We start from the raw sequence: 19920 nt of genomic DNA, 5'->3' as shown, positions 1-19920 counted from the left end.
CATTGGAACCTGAGAAAGGACTTTAATTTATGTTTATCAAATAATAATATACATCTGATGTACAGGAATAAAAATATTTTATCGTATTTAGGCTCATCTGTAACCATAAACACTTGACCTGCATTGGTAATTCTTTATCAATGCATTTCTCTAGTAAACATTCAGACAGTCGCAGCTTTTGCTCAAGTCACAAAACAAAACAGATCAACTTTTCCCTTACATATATGTTGGTCTCTACTATTTCCCTGAACAGCAGCAGAGTAAAGGGTGTATTCAAAAATGATTCACTCTTACATGTTATTATTTCTAGGTTTGCCAATTCCAATACATATTAAGGTTTAAAGTATTTTCTCTTTGAATTTTGCAATTCAACAAAATAACAGAAAAAACTGAAGTGCATCCAGTGCTTACTACTTAGATTTTAAGATAAAGACTTTAATAAAATATTACACTCATAAATCACACTCCTTTTTCTCCATCTCTGTGAGAAAATACAAGCAAACTAGACATCAACAACATGCTTGGCTTTGATAAACGAAGAGCATATACATGCTCAAAGAATTCATAACCTTTAGCATCAAATTGAGCAAAGGTGTAAATACTAGAGGATTTAGAAAGACTACAAAAACGGTTAGTCATTTAGAGGATTCAAAGTGTCCACTCCCTGAGCCCTCGGCAGCACAGCAGGGAGAACACTGCTCGATGAGGGGCAACAACTTTCCTTGCTGATGGAGCTGTTTGGTGTCAGAGCCGCCTCCGATGCAGCTTCCATTGACAAAGACTCTTGGCACCTAAACAAATAAACAATATGACAACATAAGAAGATTGTAAGTGTGTCACCTTAAAAAAATAAAGTGAGTACAGCCTTAAGAGACAACTGCCAAAATAACTCTTCGACATTTACAGAAAAAACACACCCTTTTTGTATCAACCATCTTCTGACATATTTCTGGCCAGATATCGGACTACTATGCTTGAAAGAATTGGTCGAGTTCATTTAAATTGTGTGGTTAACTGGGGCAGACCTGGCTTTTAATCAATGTCCCCACATTTTTAATTGGGTTGAGAAGAGGGACATTCCAGAAGCTTAATAATTTCCAGATTTTTCCATTCCAAACACCCAATTGTCTCCAAGTTCCAAACATCTAGTAATTTGGGGTGAAGCTGAATAATTTGGAAGTAGTGATCCCCCTTTGTTTTTCCACCAACCTGATGTGATGTTCTGGTATTAATGGCAGTTAAGCAGACCCTCAGCATGATGCGTGTACCGTTATGCTTGACAGGTACCCCTATTATTAGGTTTGAAATCCCCACCTTTGACCTTTCCAAACATGCTTCTTGTCATTGTGACTGAGCAGCTCAATTTGTCTCGGCTGGAGATTAAACATTTTCCCAGAAGGCATTTGATTTGTCCATGTGTGCAACCATGAATTTCAGCTGACTTTGAAGGTTGCATTTCTATCTTGGTCAGCACCCACTCAGTTCATGGTAAAGTAAAACTCGCATCATTTTGGTGTGCACCAGTTCAAAGGAGCTTTTAGTTTACAATAGGTCTGAGCCTTGTTGTTGCTGGTTGTTCCTGAACGTCCTTATTTAGACTATACATTTTACAAATATATTGTCATCACAGTATTAATATTGCAATAGTTTGCAGTAATCAAGGCCAAAGTATTCCAAATGACATGAATTCAGATTTCATATACCTATGTAAGACTCAGCCTCACTGAAGATGCCCACAACAGACACAAATTACAGTGCCTAATTTCATCTGGCAGTAACAGGGACAGATAGTTGATACCTGGACATAGCAGGGATGTTCCAACAATCATCTTAAAAATATATGAGATTGGAACAGATTAAGCAGATTTTTTGAATTGTCCTGACCTAAAGTCTGTTGAAAACTTGCTGATTATGCTGAAAGCTCGGGACTGTGCGAGAAAACTAACTAATCTGAACACATTTTACTAATTTGGCCAAAATAAATCACAGTCATAGATTGTTTACGCCTACACAAAGATGTGTGGTCGGGGAAAATCTGTTAACGGTCATTGAAACAAGGTTTGCTGGTAGTTTATTCATATATCTGAGGCTGTAGGTATAATTTTGACACTGTGAGGAGTAGAAAATCCAACTAAGATAAATTTTAAATAAATTCAAATTTTTGTTGTCTATTCTTATTTCTACAAAATATTTTTTAAATGTGGGGTAATGACTCCACACTGGAAAAAGACTGTGCAAAAATGTGCAATAAATGAAGAACAAGGTAAATGTGCAAAACCAAGTAGTAATAATAGAATAAAATAAAATAAATAAATAAAATACATATAGTTAAACCCAAAACCATTCATACCCCTGACAGATTTTTTTTTCGTTCCATGTACATTTATGTTTCTAATGGAAATATTATTGCTGACATTTTTTTTTTGGAGGCTTTCTACCACCTGCCCAGTCTTTAGTTCCCTTCACAGATTCTTTATCAGATTCAAGTCAGCACTCTGGCTGGGCCACTTCAAAACATTAATATTAAAAGATTAGTTTTAACCCAAAATCTGCCAGGGGTATGAATAATTTTGGGCTTAACTGTAGTTGAAATTATTCATTTTTTATGACCCTAAAGTTAAAGTAACACACTCTTCCTTAAATTTCAGCGTTTGAAAATATAACACTCTTACTGTTCTGGCACCAGTCATCTGTGCCAAGGCCTCTTGAAGTCTCTTCCCATCGTTGTGCTGGTCCAGTTCAATCACCTTGTAATTGGCACCAATTTCATTGAACACATTTTTGGCCATTCTGCAATAGGGACAGGCGCTTTTGGAGAATATGACAACACAGTTCTCTGACACCATCTCCTAAAAAAGTACAGAAAAATAGCAGCTAGTCAGTAAAAAGGCTTTCACTGAATAGTTCCAGAATTCATTTGGCATTTAGCAGACATTAAATACATTTCCAACAGTATCACTATTAGCCTTTTAATATATATCAACAGTTATGTAAGTGAAAGGCGAACGCTATATGTAACTTTTAGTTATAATTACAAACTGAACTGAGAAAAAAAAAAAACTTGCCATAATTTGCAAGACCAAACTGACAAGAGGATGTCCAATATTAGAGGATGTTATTTTATAAAAAAAAAAAATATATATCCTTGAAAGAAAGGAAAAAAGTTATGAATGAAAAGGAGCAAAAAGAAGTATAAACGTATAGTATTTGCCCCTATTCACGAAAAATAAAAATAGAAATCACTAACTCAGAGGTCCATCGGTAACACACGGAAAAACCCCATTCAAAACACCAAGACACATAAAAAAAACATAATTTGACTTAAATGTCAAATTTGGAGTACACACAGTTATTAGTAGGTTGCAGAGGGAATCCACTACACACCGTTATATTAATAGTAATACGACGAAAGCAGAAAGTATGTTTGTAAATATCTACTTACCTGAACAAGCTGCACACAGGCTGTACTGGATAGACCCCCAGTACTGAAGGAGGTAAGATTCCCCATTCTGGGAAAAAGAAAACATAGGTGCAATTTGTCTCAACTAATGGACAACATTTTCTTAGACACAGTAAAGCATAAATTCATTAAATAACCTTAGAAATTGCACAATACCAAAGGAAGGGTGGAAGAAAAGGCAAAATATCGGAACAAAAAAGAAATGAAAATAAACCATCACTGCAGCTTTAGTAGTCTACTGTTAGAGGAACATAGTAAAACTGTGCATTTACTACTGCCACTTTACTTAATAGCCTTTGTACAACTGCAATGAGGTTTAAGCGACCGATAATCCCGGATTATCCACCCCACAGCATGGCTGGCACACCAGTGACCATGAAGATCTGCTAACACTAAAGTCTACTATCTGTAAGATTCTGTGGCTTTCTGACAACACTTAGCTTTTTATTGATTTGTGGAACAAACATACTTGTTTGGAATGTAAATAAAGACAAAGTTTATTTTTATGAAAAAAAGCAGTGGTTCATATGTATGCCCAGGTTCAATTACACAGTTGTAATTACCACTAACTATATTTATATCAGTGAACAAAAATTTAACTCAAAGGTAAATTACTAACAATGTAAACAGAAAAAAACTGTAAACTTGACTGAGGAAGGGACAAGGTTGTCCTGCTTGTTGAGAGCCACGCTAAAGCTTCCATTTGGAAGCTTGGATAAAAAGCTATTTCACAAATTTTATAAAATACTGTTCCAAATCATCACCTTAGCTGAAGTTTACCTGTAAGACCTGAACTCAGACCTCGTCTAGCATATTATACCCATTTTACATAAACGTCACAATCTAGTTTTTGTGAAACCTTTGAAATATTTAATATAACTTTTTAAAGCAGAATTAATCTAAACACACAGTCTTTAACATTTCGTTCTTTTTTTTTTAAATCTCTACCGTTTTTGTAAACATAAAGAGCAATTTAATTATTTTTTTGCTGGTAATTATCTATGTTTAAAAGAAATTGCTGTAAGTGTGGCACAATCATGTCCACATTTGACTGGTCTAATATATGTATATGTTTTAGAAGGTGGACCATATCAACATGTAGAAAAAAGAATTGTAAATGCTTTTCTGGAAGTGTCACGAATAGAATCAAAATCACAAACTGTGTTTTAAAGCAGCCGTATGGGCTACGAAATAATGTATACCTTGTTTGACCATTTTAAATATATTAGATTTTCTAATACTGCCTGTCAAAGGTAGTCAAGCGTCCTTACAACCAGTGAAATAGTCTAATCAAAGTTAAGTTCGGCGTGACGGACACCATTATTTCCCAAGATGCTTAGTGGTTTGCTAATGTTAATGTTACAGTTATATAAGGAGGGACATTTTAAACAGAGAAACGGGAACGTTTTTATTAAAGTACTTGAGTTGCTGATATTGAAGTAAAACATGCGGTAATGACCTTCGACAGCCGGTCCATACCACTCTACGAAAACATTCTGCGCGCATAACTATGGTGAAAAATGAACAAACGGCAAGAAAACACTCGAGTTTTTTCACCGAATGAAACATGCAGTTAGTATAAAAGCAGCTCTGGAGCAACACAGCACGCAGTCTGAAGCTTTTCAACTGCGTTTGTACTCTTAATTAGACTGCAGCTATCTGGTTCCCACCTTCCGTAACAAACAGATGGAGCGTCCTTCTTCTTGTTATAGATTAGGGTTGGGGAATCAGCTCAAGTACTCGCTACCGCCACCAACAGGACGGAAGTGAGGCAAAACGTTACTTGGAAATAAAGAACAGTTAAAGAATCCCACAGTAACTCCAAACAAACTGCAGATTCATAGCTCAGGTGAGAGAGTCTGTTGACAGGATAGCTACTAACATTGTATGCAATAAATCAATTTTTTCTGGAACAGTGGCAAGAAAACAGTAATGTTTGGAAGAAATCCATAAGAAGTTTGATTTGTTATTTGCTGCATGCCATGTAGGGGACAAAACAAATATGTGCAAGAAGGTGATCTGGTCAGATGACACCAAACTTGAGCTTTTTTTGATTTAAATGCAAAACACTATGAGCGTTGCAAAAGTAACTCTGAACATCTACAGGGGTTGGACAATGAAACTGAAACACCTGTCATTTTAGTGTGGGAGGTTTCATGGCTAAATTGGACCAGCCTGGTAGCCAGTCTTCATTGATTGCACATTGCACCAGTAAGAGCAGAGTGTGAAGGTTCAATTAGCAGGGTAAGAGCACAGTTTTGCTCAAAATATTGAAATGCACACAACATTATGGGTGACATACCAGAGTTCAAAAGAGGACAAATTGTTGGTGCACGTCTTGCTGGCGCATCTGTGACCAAGACAGCAAGTCTTTGTGATGTATCAAGAGCCACGGTATTCAGGGTAATGTCAGCATACCTCCAAGAAGGACGAACCACATCCAACAGGATTAACTGTGGATGCAAGAGGAAGCTGTCTGAAAGGGATGTTCGGGTGCTAACCCGGATTGTATCCAAAAAACATAAAACCACGGCTGCCCAAATCACGGCAGAATTAAATGTGCACCTCAACTCTCCTGTTTCCACCAGAACTGTCCGTCGGGAGCTCCACAGGGTCAATATACACGGCCGGGCTGCTATAGCCAAACCTTTGGTCACTCATGCCAATGCCAAACTTCGGTTTCAATGGTGCAAGGAGCTCAAATCTTGGGCTGTGGACAATGTGAAACATGTATTGTTCTCTGACGAGTCCACCTTTACTGTTTTCCCCACATCCGGGAGAGTTACGGTGTGGAGAAGCCCCAAAGAAGCGTACCACCCAGACTGTTGCATGCCCAGAGTGAAGCATGGGGGTGGATCAGTGATGGTTTGGGCTGTCATATCATGGCATTCCCTTGGCCCAATACTTGTGCTAGATGGGCGCGTCACTGCCAAGGACTACCGAACCATTCTTAAGGACCATGTGCATTCAATGGTTCAAACATTGTATCCTGAAGGCGGTGCCGTGTATCAGGATGACAATGCACCAATACACACAGCAAGACTGGTGAAAGATTGGTTTGATGAACATGAAAGTGAAGTTGAACATCTCCCATGGCCTGCACAGTCACCAGATCTAAATATTATTGAGCCACTTTGGGGTGTTTTGGAGGAGCGAGTCAGGAAACGTTTTCTTCCACCAGTATCACGTAGTGACCTGGCCACTATCCTGCAAGAAGAATGGCTTAAAATCCCTCTGACCACTATGCAGGACTTGTATATGTCATTCCCAAGACGAACTGACGCTGTATTGGCCGCAAAAGGAGGCCCTACATCATACTAATAAATTATTGTAGTCTAAAACCAGGTGTTTCAGTTTTGATTACCTGCCTTTGACTCTCTCTGTATATTAGTTGGTTTTGTTCCATTGTGTTTTGCTGGTTTCTTCGTTCACACTCCGTTCTCTACCCTACGTTTATGTGCCTTGCCTGCAGAATCAGCTTGAGTAAGTTTTGGATCTGGACTTTGTTGTATCTGCAGTACCTTGCTTCATTTCTTTGTAAACCTCTAGAATAAAGACTGAAGTCTTCTCACAACATGCGGCTGCCCAGCTCTTGTCTGCATTTTGGTCCGACCCAAAATCAGAACGTGACAGAAACAGCATTTTTTAGGAGTGAAAGGATAAATGCATCATCTCAGAATGCATTTACACTATCAAATAGTTTGGCTATAATGTGGGTGGTATCCAGACAAACAAAATAGCCAGGAAGCATTTGGGTTAACTTTGACTGATAGGTAGCAAACTCAGTGTCCATTAAATACTTTAGATACAAAGAAGTCTTAATTTTGAAATCACATAGACTTTAATGGTTAGCCCCACACTTTACAGACTGATACAGAATAATGTTTAAAGCAGATCAAGTCTTTTTAAGTGCTAGGGAAATTGAATCACAAATATGGGTGGTTAAGGAGCAAGAGAAAAACTGATTCTCTGTGATTGACTAAAAAGTTGCCGTGGTAATGATCTTAAAAAGGCTTACACTACCAGCTTCAGGCATTCATTTTATGTTTTTAAACAAAAAAATAATAATAATAAACAGCTTCTATTACTGGACAAATAAAACATCAGAGGCATGGTAGATTATTTTACTGTATATTTCTGGCATTTTTATTTATATACAGCTGTGCTAAGACAGGGCTTAAGGTAAAAACTACTGTTTAATATTGTCAGACAGAAAATAGTTTAACTGGCCTTAAAACCTTTAAGTGATATGAATGCAAAATAGCCTAACTTAATATGAACTATTAGAGGCGAGGCACTTTCAGGAAAATGTGCTCCAGTTCTAAAATATTTTGGTAATGACGCATGCAAAAACATTTCAAGCTGCATTGTAGTGCTGACATGTCGAACTGGCATTTGGTGACAAATTGTTTGTGGATGTATTTGCACCAATGAACACCACAGAAACACCAACACATAATAGAGAGGCAAATCATTTATCACACAGATGTAGATGATGTAATGAATACTAATTTATTTTCAACAAGCCCATTGTATATTGTGTTATTGTAAAACTGTTGGTGCAAGATTATACAGAGAAGACAAGAGAGGAACCCAAAAATGTCTAACATTACCCAGAAAATGGACTTTGCACTGTGGATTTGTCTATGGGAAAGAACCATTTCAGCCATTTGAGCGATCTATATCTTCCATTTCAATGTCATTAGTCCTCAGATGCTTATTTGTGACAAATGTGTGGGGTAAGTTGTTGACATTGCTTTGTCTGGATTGCATTATTCACGGTACAAACCTGTGAAAGACATTCACAACGTCTCGGTGGACTTCATTTATTTATGTCCTTTTTTATATGTCTGGTGATATGGGGCTGTACCAGCATTCAAAATGCAGACTATCACATTCACTCTTATCACCAATTCATTGCCTCAAATTCCCCTGATTCTGTTTGTGTTTAAGCATAGCTGGAAAAACCCCACGCATATTGCACATACTTATTCTCCAAAGGGATTGTAGAAAAGCTCCACATCCTCTGTACCACGAGGATCCTAATGAAAATCAAAAAGTTGTACAGCTTTTTTATATACCCCCACTTTAATAAAAAAATACCCATCAGAATGAGGAAATGAGTTATCACTTTAATAAAATAAATTGCATTAAAGACTGTCTGAGAATAGAGGGATTCAAAACCACCCAGTAAATGTACCACTGTACCAGTGTGACATCCAACATACCCTGCTGTATTCCTATAAAAACATCAATTAAGAATTTTATAATGCAAACTTTGATCCAATAGATTAACACATTTGTCTTGCACTGTAAACCAATTTATAGTCAATTATAAACAATACATAATTTGGTGGATTTTCTTCATGGATCGCTGTTGGCATAATGCTCATTTCCCAGAAATCTTTATTCTATCTGTATAATTAAGTTTTAGACTTATCTGCCCAAAGAAAATTATTCCAGAGGTCCTGGTCTGAAGTCCTGGTAAACTTCAGTCTGGCCTTTGTGATTTTCAAGAGAACAGAAGTTTCTTTTTTGCACACCTCCCCTAAAACTTGCAGTTGTATAGGAATGCACTTTTACATCAATGGTATAGACTGCTGTTGCTCCCATGATGACATTTTTTTTTTTTTTTTTTTTGGAGACTTAATTTATAATCTTGTATCCTGTTCATTAGATGAGGAGCAAGGAGGAGTGGCAAGACCTGAGCATTTTGGTAGTTATTTTGAACATCATTTACTTGCACACTATTTTATAAACAGTGGAATTAATGATTTCAAACTCTTCTGAAACCTTTTTAAATCCTTAACCACACTCATAATTCAGTATCATTAAAAGTGAAAATAAAATATTGTGTCCAAATATGTTTGGACACAAAAGCCTTTATAGGGTCTGCTATTTTTTATATGACTAGTTTAAAAAAGCATTTTAAATTGAGTCTACAGTAAATTTGAACTCTAACTTCTTTCTTAGTTAGTGTTTTTGTTAGTTTGTTAAATTTAGAAAAATTATTTTATTGTTTAGTCATTTTCTATACAGCTTCTTCCATAGTGGGTCGCAGGGAAGCTGGTGCCTATCTCCAGCAGTCTATGGGCGAGAGGCTGGGTACACACTGGACAGGTCGCCAGTCCATCACAGGGCAAAACACAAACAACCACGCACACACTCATTCATACACCTAAGGGCAATTTAGAGAGACCAATTAACCTAACAGTCATGTTTTTGGACTGTGGGAGGAAGCCGGAGTACCCGGTCAGAACCCACGCATGCATGGGGAGAACATGCAAACTCCATGCAGAAAGACCCCCGAATGGCAATCGAACCCAGGACCTTCTTGCTGCAAGGCAACAGTGCTACCAACTGCACCCCATAAAAATAAGCCCATAAAAAATAAGTGTTTTTCATTCATTTAAATAAGGGTCTTAAATAAGGGTATTTAATTAATAACACATTATGTATGCTTCACCACAGTTTTTAAAATACTTTTGTCTCTTTGGGTTTACAAAATGAAGTGCAAGTAGAAAGTCTTTCTAGAAAGTCTTTTATATAAAAGTTTAAAAGAACATCTTTTAAACTTAAAGTTGCTTGATTTCTGTTTTTCTGCACTTTATGGTGTTTTCTATAATTACCCACTCCTTTATGCCTGAAAGCTAGAAGAAAAATTCCAATCCCAGTCTCCATTGATCAGAGTGTAGCTTGTGGCCATAGCTTGATTGAATGCTGCTGAGTTTCTAGTTAACAGGCAATTGGGAAAAGACATAATATTTCATTTTTGGTCAGCTATCAATGAACAAATACTAAAATCTATAACGCTTGCTATTCAGATCCATTAATTTCGTGTCACTGTGAGTTTTCAATCTCTGTGAGTTTCAGTCAGGAATGGATCCTAACTGCAACTTTGCATTATGTTAGATGGAGATTCTCTATTCAATGTGTTGATAATACTGTCAGTTAGGAGTGGCTGCAGATAGGAGGTTTTGTACTGAATCCCATTTTGGCTGATCAGGCCTGACAGTTTTAAGACTGATCTGCTGCTAGGGACAGATAAAATTCATGAACTATTAAAAGGTAATGTTGGATATAAAAACTTTAGTCTGTTTTTTTAAGAATAAAATAGTGTCCAGCTATTAATTTTAAAAGATTACTTCAAGTGAGTGTGAATCTTTGCGATCTATAATTTGCTATTATGGACACAAATGTACTCTAGAGTCTTTAAGAGTAAGATAGTTCTAGCATAAATAAGATTTCTGCAAACTGAGCACAAAATGCTATGAACTCAAATGTAACAATACCTGAAGCTTGAGTTGAATTTTAACTGCTTTGTTTTAACTTAAGAAGCTGTCCTTTAATTCCTTATCCATTAAAATTGTTTGTTAGATATTAAACAGTATGTTGTGGCTGTCTGTTGCCCAGCCCTATACATTAGTTATTTTTGTTCCTTTTAGAGTTCACATACTTTACTGGTCAAAGTGTTAGACCCACTTTCAATTTAATGGTTTTCTTTATGTTTATTACTATTTCCATTGTACGTATATTCTCACTGAAGGAATCAAAACTGTGAATGAACACATATGGAATTATGTAGCAAACGAAAAATTGTCAAAGAACTTTAAATGTATTTCATCTTTTAGATTCCTTAAAGTAGCCGCCCTTTGCTGTGATGACTGAAATGTTAACCTTTGGCCACCTCTAAATGCACCTCTGGGAAGTTCTTTTAAGACTCTTTGGAATACAATTTTCATTCATAATTTTGTTGCCTTTAGTGAGAATCTACATTGTAAATAGTCATGAAAATAATGACACCCATTAAGTAAAAAGTGTACCTGAATCTTTTAACTGGTAGTATACATTAAGGGTCAAAACCAGTTATACCCCTGGCAGATTTTGATTTAAAATAATTTTAATTCAATCAAGACGTTCAATCAGGCATCTCCCATAGTAAAATGTATAAAAGTTGACCACTTATGAAAAATTTACATTTTAATGAAAATGACTTGTTGTAAATTATTTATACCCCTCGCAACAATCAATGTAAAAGGCATTAATGGCATTACAGCGGTAATGGTTCACCATTAATTCTTTCAATTCCAGCAAGCAATGACTGGAACCACTTCTGCCAATGTTTGTGCCAGAGCTCAGAAATACAGGGTGTTTAAAACTGCAGGTTTTGGGAGCCAGTTTATTGATTGAGAAGTGATACAACAAAACCCAGGGTAAGAGTAAGGTATCTTATTGTTTTATTCAAGGATTTTTTCAGTCGTTGGAAGCTGGCAAACCTCAAGGGCCTTCTTCCATTTTGAATTCCTCACTTTTTTCTCTCTTCTTAAGCATCCCTTAGACTTTCAGTGTTTAGTACTTCCCATTATGCACAAAAAACCTTGAGTTTAGCATTCCCATAGCGTGACCTAAATAGACATTTTGAGCTTTTCAACTATGATACGGTAAAAGCTCATTCCCTTTAGAACTTCTTAAGTTGCCTTCATGTTTGTTTTTCACATTAATAATCATTGAAATACATTAGTGAGATTACAAATTAGACAATTATTAATTATATTTGTAAATTTGTAATTCCATTATAACCATTCAATTTCTGAAGTGTTTATGTTGTGATTGTGTTAATAAATAGATGTTCAAAATGTATTCTTGTCATTCCTCTATTGTCTTCAGTTTGGGCTTGCTGACTAAGAGAATTTACCCTTCACAGAGATTTTTGATAGATTATGAGATAGATTGGAAAAAATATTTTGTTTATAATGAGAATGATTTCTGATTCATATATTTATCAAGAACACTCACTTGCAGTGCATGTTTGGTTGAAGCAAAGATCAATGTGGATGAGCAGTTAATCTTTTTGGTTGCTTAAGCTCGTTAGCTTTACATGACACTTAAACTTGCATTGATTAATTTGCTAAGTATTCACTCTGTAAATGTATTCTTTGCACCAATGAAGGCAGCCCAGGTACCACCAGTGATATTTGTGTAACCAGGATATCAAAAAAAAAATTGGTTAGAATTATATAAAATGTGTTCTGTCACCAAAATAGTTAACATGTCTGAGTGTACCTGAAAGTCACTGTCTATTCAGAATGTGAGGCTTTAAGTTCAGGCTCCTCCTTTTCTTCATTTCTTCTTCTGTGATATTCTGCTGTAATATTTTTTTTGCATCTCTAACCTGCCCTCCTTTACAATTCTTTCCTGTCTAAGAGGTTTCTGATCTTTATTGTTTATCAAAACACATTCAGTTTAAATATATTTTTATTTCCATCACCTGTATATGTTTCTGTTTGAGTCTGAAGACTGACAAGGCCCCTCCGTAAACAAAATTTGCTCCCTTTTTAGCAACTCCTTTTGTTGCCTTGGTTGTATGTTTTAGTTCGTTTTCAAGATGGAAAACCCATCCACAACTCATCTTCAGTTTTTTGGCTGAAGGAAAAAGGTTTTTGTCCAGGAGTATGCCATGAACATGAAGATGGTATTCTTAGGGTCAAACACATTTTTTTCTTCAAAAAGGCAATGTTGAGTTGATGCAATAGAGCTCAATTTTGGTCTCGTGAACACAGTAGTCTCTCCGAGTCATTTAGCTGTTCACTGGCAAACTTATGATCCCTCCATATGTCCCAGCAAAAGACAAGATTTCAATCCATTACTGTATAGTGTGTATCATCTCTCTAATGACCACCCTAACCCAAGGAGGCAATGTTTTGCTTTGAGCTACAGACTTTGTGATGCTAATTTTATATTTCTTCCATTTGATAATAATTACAAGAACAATACAATTTTTTATTAAGCTGCACGTTAATGGTTCTGCAGCCCATTCCGGCCTTGTGGATATCCACTATATTGCCCATGATGTCATTTGGCAGCTCTTTGGTCTTGCCCATGGCGATGAAGAGGTTGGAATGCTAGAAATTGCTTTAAGAAATAAAAAATATATCAGTTCGCATTAGGATCATCGGTAACTGGTTGGTTGGTTCTAATTTGTTTGCCGCACAGAAATATTCCCAATTATGGGGGCGAAAGATCTGGTTTAGTTGTAGGGAATCACACAGACATTTATCAATTTTTTAAATAAAAACTACCAAACTACCAAAAAAATATATATATTTTTTTGTACATAAGCAAAGTTTCAATTGGCATCAAACTATAAGATGCTAAATTTGTTTTTATCAGGATAAGCCACTTCATTGTAGAATTAGCTCCACTATTTGGCTGTAGTAGAAAAACTTGGTCAAAATTGTCAGAAAAGCATGATGGCCAGCAACTCTCTCACTGCCCAAAGGAAAACCTCAATGAGTGTGTGACAGAGTCCGGACATTCAGGCCCAAGGGGCGAGCAGTATGTGACTGGAGTCCGAGAGCACCAGGGCTGGACTAGACAGGCTCCCTTGCTTGCTTTGGTCCTCCTCTGTGGATTTTCATAGGAAAAATAAGAAATAAAAATATCTGGTTTGGAAATGGAAAAAAAATTAACTGCTGGGTGTTTCTTTGATCTTTTAAATTGCCAAAAATTTCAATAATAAGACTACAAAGAGTTTTTAAAAGGTCAATTAAATCCCTGAAAACTCAAACTGCCTGAAGTCTGGTTCAGCAATTTGTCAATTTTAAGGGTAAATGGTTTTCTTTAATAATCAAAATTGGCTGACAAGAATGTACAGTTATGCCTTTGCCTTTGGACAGCTGTTGAGAGGCAAAATTATTATGAGGTCAAGAAGCACAGAACAAATAGTGACCCAATTTTGTAAAATGAGTCAGACCGCAACATGTTAGAAAATGGTCTAGGGAACAACTAAAAATAGAGGCAATTTTTGTGCAGGTGGCAGAAAACACACTGCAATAGCACACAGGGTTAAAGGTGAAATGAGATAACGCTTGCAGATCTTTCTGTATTGTTTGGGCTCAGGGAATGTCATTTCATATCAACGTGTTTTAACGCTTCTGGTTTGCAAAATCAATCCAGGCTCTTATAATTTCTCTGGATCTATATTTCATTGCTGAATGAATACCTAACCACTGCTTTCAAAAAATACAATGGTTTCCAAATGCAAAACAACTGCTGCAATGAAACAAAGTGTGAGACCATCACTATTAACCATTGCTGTGAAAGTAAAAATCCCCTAACTAATCTGGAGCTCGTATAGAGTAAAGTGTACATAGAGGTAAGCTGTACTCGGATTTAAACCCCAATTGTTCCTATATTGGCATTTGCTGGTGTAATATTTGTTTGCCACATGCATTTGCTAGGAGCTGTAATCAGTCGGCAAGGTCCTGGGAGAGGCTGCCATAAATTGTGTTTCCAGCACTGTTCTTTCCTTCTCTCCCTACCTCCTCCAGTGGACAATCAGCTGTTCCTGATTATACCCATGTCTCAGGTTGCAGATTGGTTGTCAGGGCGCAATCATGCATATGTTATGTTTAGAGGCAGTATTGTCTCAAAAAATGGTGAAGAAAGAAATAAAAAACAATTTATGATGTTCTGAGATGCAAATTAGGATAAAAAAAAACTATAGAAATTATCTTAATGACTTTGGTGATTCCCTATCATTTGTTTCTAGTAGCTTCAGAATTGCAACTCTAAGTAAAATGTCTGGGTGTTGGGCACAGTACCTTAAAACCTATTCATACCACTTAATCTTTCACTTTAACTCAATTTATTTGATGTGTTTTATGAAACAGATCAACAAAATATAGCGCATAATTGTAAAATGGAAGGAAAACACGCTTTTAAAAATCTGAAGAGTATGCGCATTTCTATGTAGCCACTCTGAGTCTATACTTTGGAGATTGAAGAAGCACCTTTCACTGCAGTTACAGACTTGACAATGCAGTGTTAGTTTTCTTTAACATACCATATCATGTCTGTTTTTATGTTTGATGATGTACGGTTACCTTAAGTGTATTATTTTGTTAGCTAAGTCCCCTAAACCTCTTGTTTCAAAATGAAAACAAGACTTCTTGTAGCTTTACTGAACCATTATTCAAACACCTCCACTCAACTTTAATCCGGATCTGTTTGCTGTTTTCTTTGTTTCCATGATGTTGTTTGTGCGATGAAAACCTTTAGATAATGTTCTTTGTCCAACACACCTGAATCAAATGACTGAACTACTACCTCCTCAGTATGCAGTCAAGTTCTGCACAGGCCTGGTTCTGTGTTGAACCAGGGGAACATCTTCTAAAACGAGGTGGGCCACTTCAGTCCTCAAGGGGTTGTTGTCTTACAGGTTTTAGATGTCTCTCTGCTTTACACACCAGAATCAAATTTATGGCTCATTTCAAGCCTATGCAGAACTTGCTGAATAACGAGGAGGTAATTCAGCCACTTGATTCAGGTGTGTCTGACCAAGAACACATCTAAAAGTTGCAGGACACCAGCCCTCGATGACTGGAGGTGCCCACTAAAGCCTTCTGAGAACAATTATATTTGTACTGAGATTAGAAATGACATTTATTTAGAAGTGTCAGTTTAAAGTCGGCTGAATGCAAATGCACCACACATTTCTCAGATTTTTATTTGTTAAAACAAACAGATCATATTGTTAACCATGCTTTGTTTTCCTTTCACTTCCCAATTATGTGCTACTTTGTGAAGATTTATTCCATAAAATTCCATCCATCCTTCCATCCATAAACCCCAATAAAATACATTGGTGTTTGTAGTTGTAATGTTAGAGAAAGGGAATAAGTAATGGAATCACCCCAGTCTAATTGTCTAAACTTGAAATCCCAGTCTTAACTTAATCTACTTTTGATTTTAGGTAGGTAAAACATGCAACTATTTTGGAATACATTTTACAGTAGAATCACTGTTTTGGGAGAATCTACCTCAAAGTTTTAACTTTTTCAAATGCAACAAAATGCCTAACCTCTATAAATCACAAGTCATTCTGGTTTTGTTATGGGAAACATGCCCCAACAAAAACATCACAATGTTTAATTTCAGAGAGATCCAACCTGCTGACAACCACATTTAGCACCGCACCAAAGAAAATCGAAACCATAAATCCTCTGTCCTATTTGTGGAATTTAAATGAATTTTGTGCTCCCATCCCACTTATGTGTCATCTCTAGTTTTCAAATGTCTCCGCTGAAAGACCGGACATTGCATTTGTCAGCTCAGATGTGCCAGGCTATTGATGCTGACATTTGTTTTAGGGAAGGCTTGCGACAATGTGGCGAGTAAGTATTCTCCTGACTGCTGTCAACACGAATTCCTGTTTTTGTTCTTGTCGTCGAGGTGATGGGTTGAAGGACCACAGCTGACACAAACTGAATTGGTGGCATGTCAGGTTAGGGTTTAGAAATTTAAAAAGGACAGGACCGGATTCTTTTTGACTGTGTGTGTGAGAGATTGTGTGTCTGGGCGTGTGTGCTGGGCTTGAGAAATGGTTTGTGTTTGAGGGATTTAGGGGAGTTTTTCTCCTTATTATTCAGGATGAACGCTGGCCATAGTGTGTTTCTGTGATAGCAGAGACGACACCAGTTATTTCAGATGCTAAAGGCGTCAGAGGAGATTTCACAGCTCCTTGAGCACGGTAATCCCGGAGCTCTTCATACAAGATGGCAAATAAAAAGGCCCCCTGGAAGATGTTGAGACACTTCCTGATCCCTATTTCCCCTGATTTATAACACTATACAACATCAAGTGCTTGGTCCTTTACAAATAAGGTCAACACCACTTTGTAATGTTGTGTTGTTGTTGTCCAATTGATGAATTACATTGCAAAACAAGCTTAACCTTAAATGATACGTGGCAGATCTTAAATAATGTTTGATTGTGCTCATTGTGCTGCGAAGCCTCACAACATTTACACATCCATACAAGGAGGCAAAGTGTTGGTAGTAAACTTGGGGTTCAGTGTTTCCCACCAAAGGACACTTCAAGACATTGTTACGTGACCCGTCTTTCAAAAGAGGTATTTGCTGTGAATATTTTAAAGTCTACCTTAAAACTTGCTTCTCAAATATACATTCATTATTTTTTTAAATACTTGATTAATCTTATAAGACATCCCAAAGGTATCAAAAATATTTTTTTTATAACTCAGCTTATTTCACTCTATCACATTAACTTTATTATCCTGCCAAACAAGGTGTATAGTGTGCAGTTTTGATTTTTGCCTGAAGAGGTCAGGGTTGTGTTGTTCAGTATGAGCCACAACGTTTAACATTAAAAAACTAACTCTTGAAAGAAATCTGGTCAGCTAAGAGTTTAAACCTTTATTTGCAATTTAGAGCCAATTAGAACCCCTCATGCTATTGATCTCGTTTCAGATGTATAGTCATCAATTATTTGCATTTGTTTGATTTATTACCCATTTTTCAGTTTTGACCAAAGGCTTGTCTGCCTAAAGGGAGCTTAACCTAGCAATTACTAATAAAGCAATAAAACCTTGCAGTACCACAGAGTAACACCATACATCAGAGTGAAATGCTACATTTATCTCTAATAATCTTCGACCCCCGAGGCTCAGTAGGCCAAGGCAGATAAGTAAACAGCCTGTCGCTGCTGCTGTTACTGTGTGGGTGGTCCGCAGCAATCACAGATGACGTCCTGTTGGTCCTAGAAGCTGCCGATCCATCTTTCTTTTTCTTCTTGTAGTTCTTTACCACTCTTATCTTTTTTTAATAATCCATCTTCTTGTGCAGTTTTTATCTGCTGGCTTCAGAGTCCCCCAAGCTGAGCTCCCGGTCTCTGCGTGTCACTTTATTTGAAGCAGCAGTAACGTTGACCTTGCAGCAACTTAAACGCTTTATCAGAGGCACAATAATCTTCTTCACGGGAAGGCACATTAGCAAAAGAAAATAGGCAAGTTGCGGGTTAGCGGGTGTCCGGGTTGGCGCTGTGGGGTTACACCGCTTTTGGCCAGAAGTCATAGACAGACAGCCTTCAGCATGTTGAGACTCATTGTCCTCAAAGACACAGTAAGATCGAAAGAGAGAGAGAAAATATATTCTTTTCAGCAGGAGCTTTATTCACCCAGAACTGCTCACAAATGACAAAATATTAATTTATGATTTTGAGAAATCAGGTAGTGGATGATAAGTGTTCTTTCATGCATTTTCTTTATTCATTTTGGAGGAAAAAGTGTAACTGCTTTCGTGGAACCTGCTTCTATTTTTATATGTTTTGAAAGAGGCTGCTTTTTTTTCGATTGACAAGCATTTGATCAGAATGACTGGACGCCACAGTTTGGATGCCCACTGATAGCTGACAGCTATTGTAGCTGTTACAGCCTCTCTCTAATAACAGGTGGTGGAAAAACCTCAAAAGGAAGCAAAAATCACCATATCGCATTCTTTTTTTTTTATGGACAATTCTTTTTGTATCCGCAAACAGTCACTGTATTCATGTTGCATATAAAATAGATGTTTTTATAAATACATTTTTCTTCTACGGTACACATCCATTCATATGCAAAAGTGTATTGTAATCATGTCTTAAAGACATTGATTGGGCCAGCATTTGCTACTGAAAAATAATAATAATAAACTAAGAAAATCATCTTATTGCACTATCAATAACATATTATGTGTTTGAGTCTAGAAAAATACTTGTTTAGTTTCTAACTGTCTTTGTCTACAGTAGAAAAACGACACGTTTTGCTGCCTATTAGAAATGTATACAAATCTATGTTGTAAATAAGATCTCACAGTGTTATATCCTCAGGGTTTGTGCAGATTTGTGTGTTTGTGCTTCACTTTTTCTGATCGCAGGGTGTGACAGGCAGGTGTGTCCGTGCAGTTGGACCTCATTCGGGCTAATTAGGAGCTTATGGAGGGATCGATTCAATAAGACAGACGCCAGATAGTTCTCACTCTCATGGTGGTACTCAGGCCTCTGATCTTCGTTTCATTGTCGATCTTATGATCCTTTGCTTACCTCTTGTGTGTTCCAGGAAGAAGCATTACTCGAGTCTGCATTACTCTCTCTGGTTTTCAGTCCTATGCCTCCTTGCTCTCTGAAACGCCTTGGTGGTCTCGTCTCTGGGTTCCTGCCAGAAACTCTCCTTACTGCTCCTCTGGTTACCTCTTGCTCAATCTACTGTCTGGACTTCACCACAACCCTCCATCACTCAATTGCCTGTCTACCATTGAACAATCCTCCACTCAACTGCTGTCTCAGTGTAACCTCCTGGACTAAGTGAACAGCCATCATCAGGAACCGCTCCCCACACATTCAACCTGTCAATCTCAACTCCTGTGGATGTTCTCACCTTTACCCCTTGGATCCTCGCCATCTACTCCACAGCAAGCCTCTGCCTGACCCGTCCTGGACTCTTTTCCTGAGCCTGGAAGAATCACTATTTTTCATTTTAATAAATCATTTAAACCTGTATTTGTTGTCCATAGTTGTTGCTTGCACCAGGGTCTCAATAACAAATACCATGACAAGTGTAGGAAATATTTAACTACAACTAATCTAAAAGAATAGTTTCTCTATAATTACTGTTAAAGCACTAC

The 19920-nt window shown here is 37.1% G+C and overlaps 1 protein-coding gene across 4 annotated transcripts; it reads right to left on the bottom strand.

Annotated features, from left to right (window-relative positions):
• On the bottom strand, nt 1-5221 carry glrx2 (glutaredoxin 2). 4 transcript variants are annotated; one of them, XM_047375348.1, is made up of 4 exons: nt 5131-5221; nt 3443-3509; nt 2673-2849; nt 1-791 (listed from the first exon to the last, which is right to left on the bottom strand). In XM_047375348.1, exons 2-4 carry the CDS (start codon nt 3506-3508, stop codon nt 636-638), a joined length of 399 nt encoding a protein of 132 aa, XP_047231304.1. In that variant the 5' UTR covers nt 3509; nt 5131-5221; the 3' UTR covers nt 1-635. The 4 variants fall into 4 exon arrangements, with proteins under 4 accessions (XP_047231304.1, XP_047231302.1, XP_047231305.1 ...); XM_047375346.1 differs by lacking the exon at nt 5131-5221 and adding an exon at nt 4920-5124; XM_047375349.1 differs by lacking the exon at nt 5131-5221 and adding an exon at nt 3617-4792.
• Between the last annotated feature and the right edge of the window lie 14699 nt (nt 5222-19920).

The sequence above is a fragment of the Girardinichthys multiradiatus genome, chromosome 9 (assembly GCF_021462225.1).
Source record: "Girardinichthys multiradiatus isolate DD_20200921_A chromosome 9, DD_fGirMul_XY1, whole genome shotgun sequence".
Classification (NCBI taxonomy): Eukaryota; Metazoa; Chordata; class Actinopteri; order Cyprinodontiformes; family Goodeidae; genus Girardinichthys; species Girardinichthys multiradiatus.
This window is presented reverse-complemented; position numbering and strand designations above follow the sequence as displayed.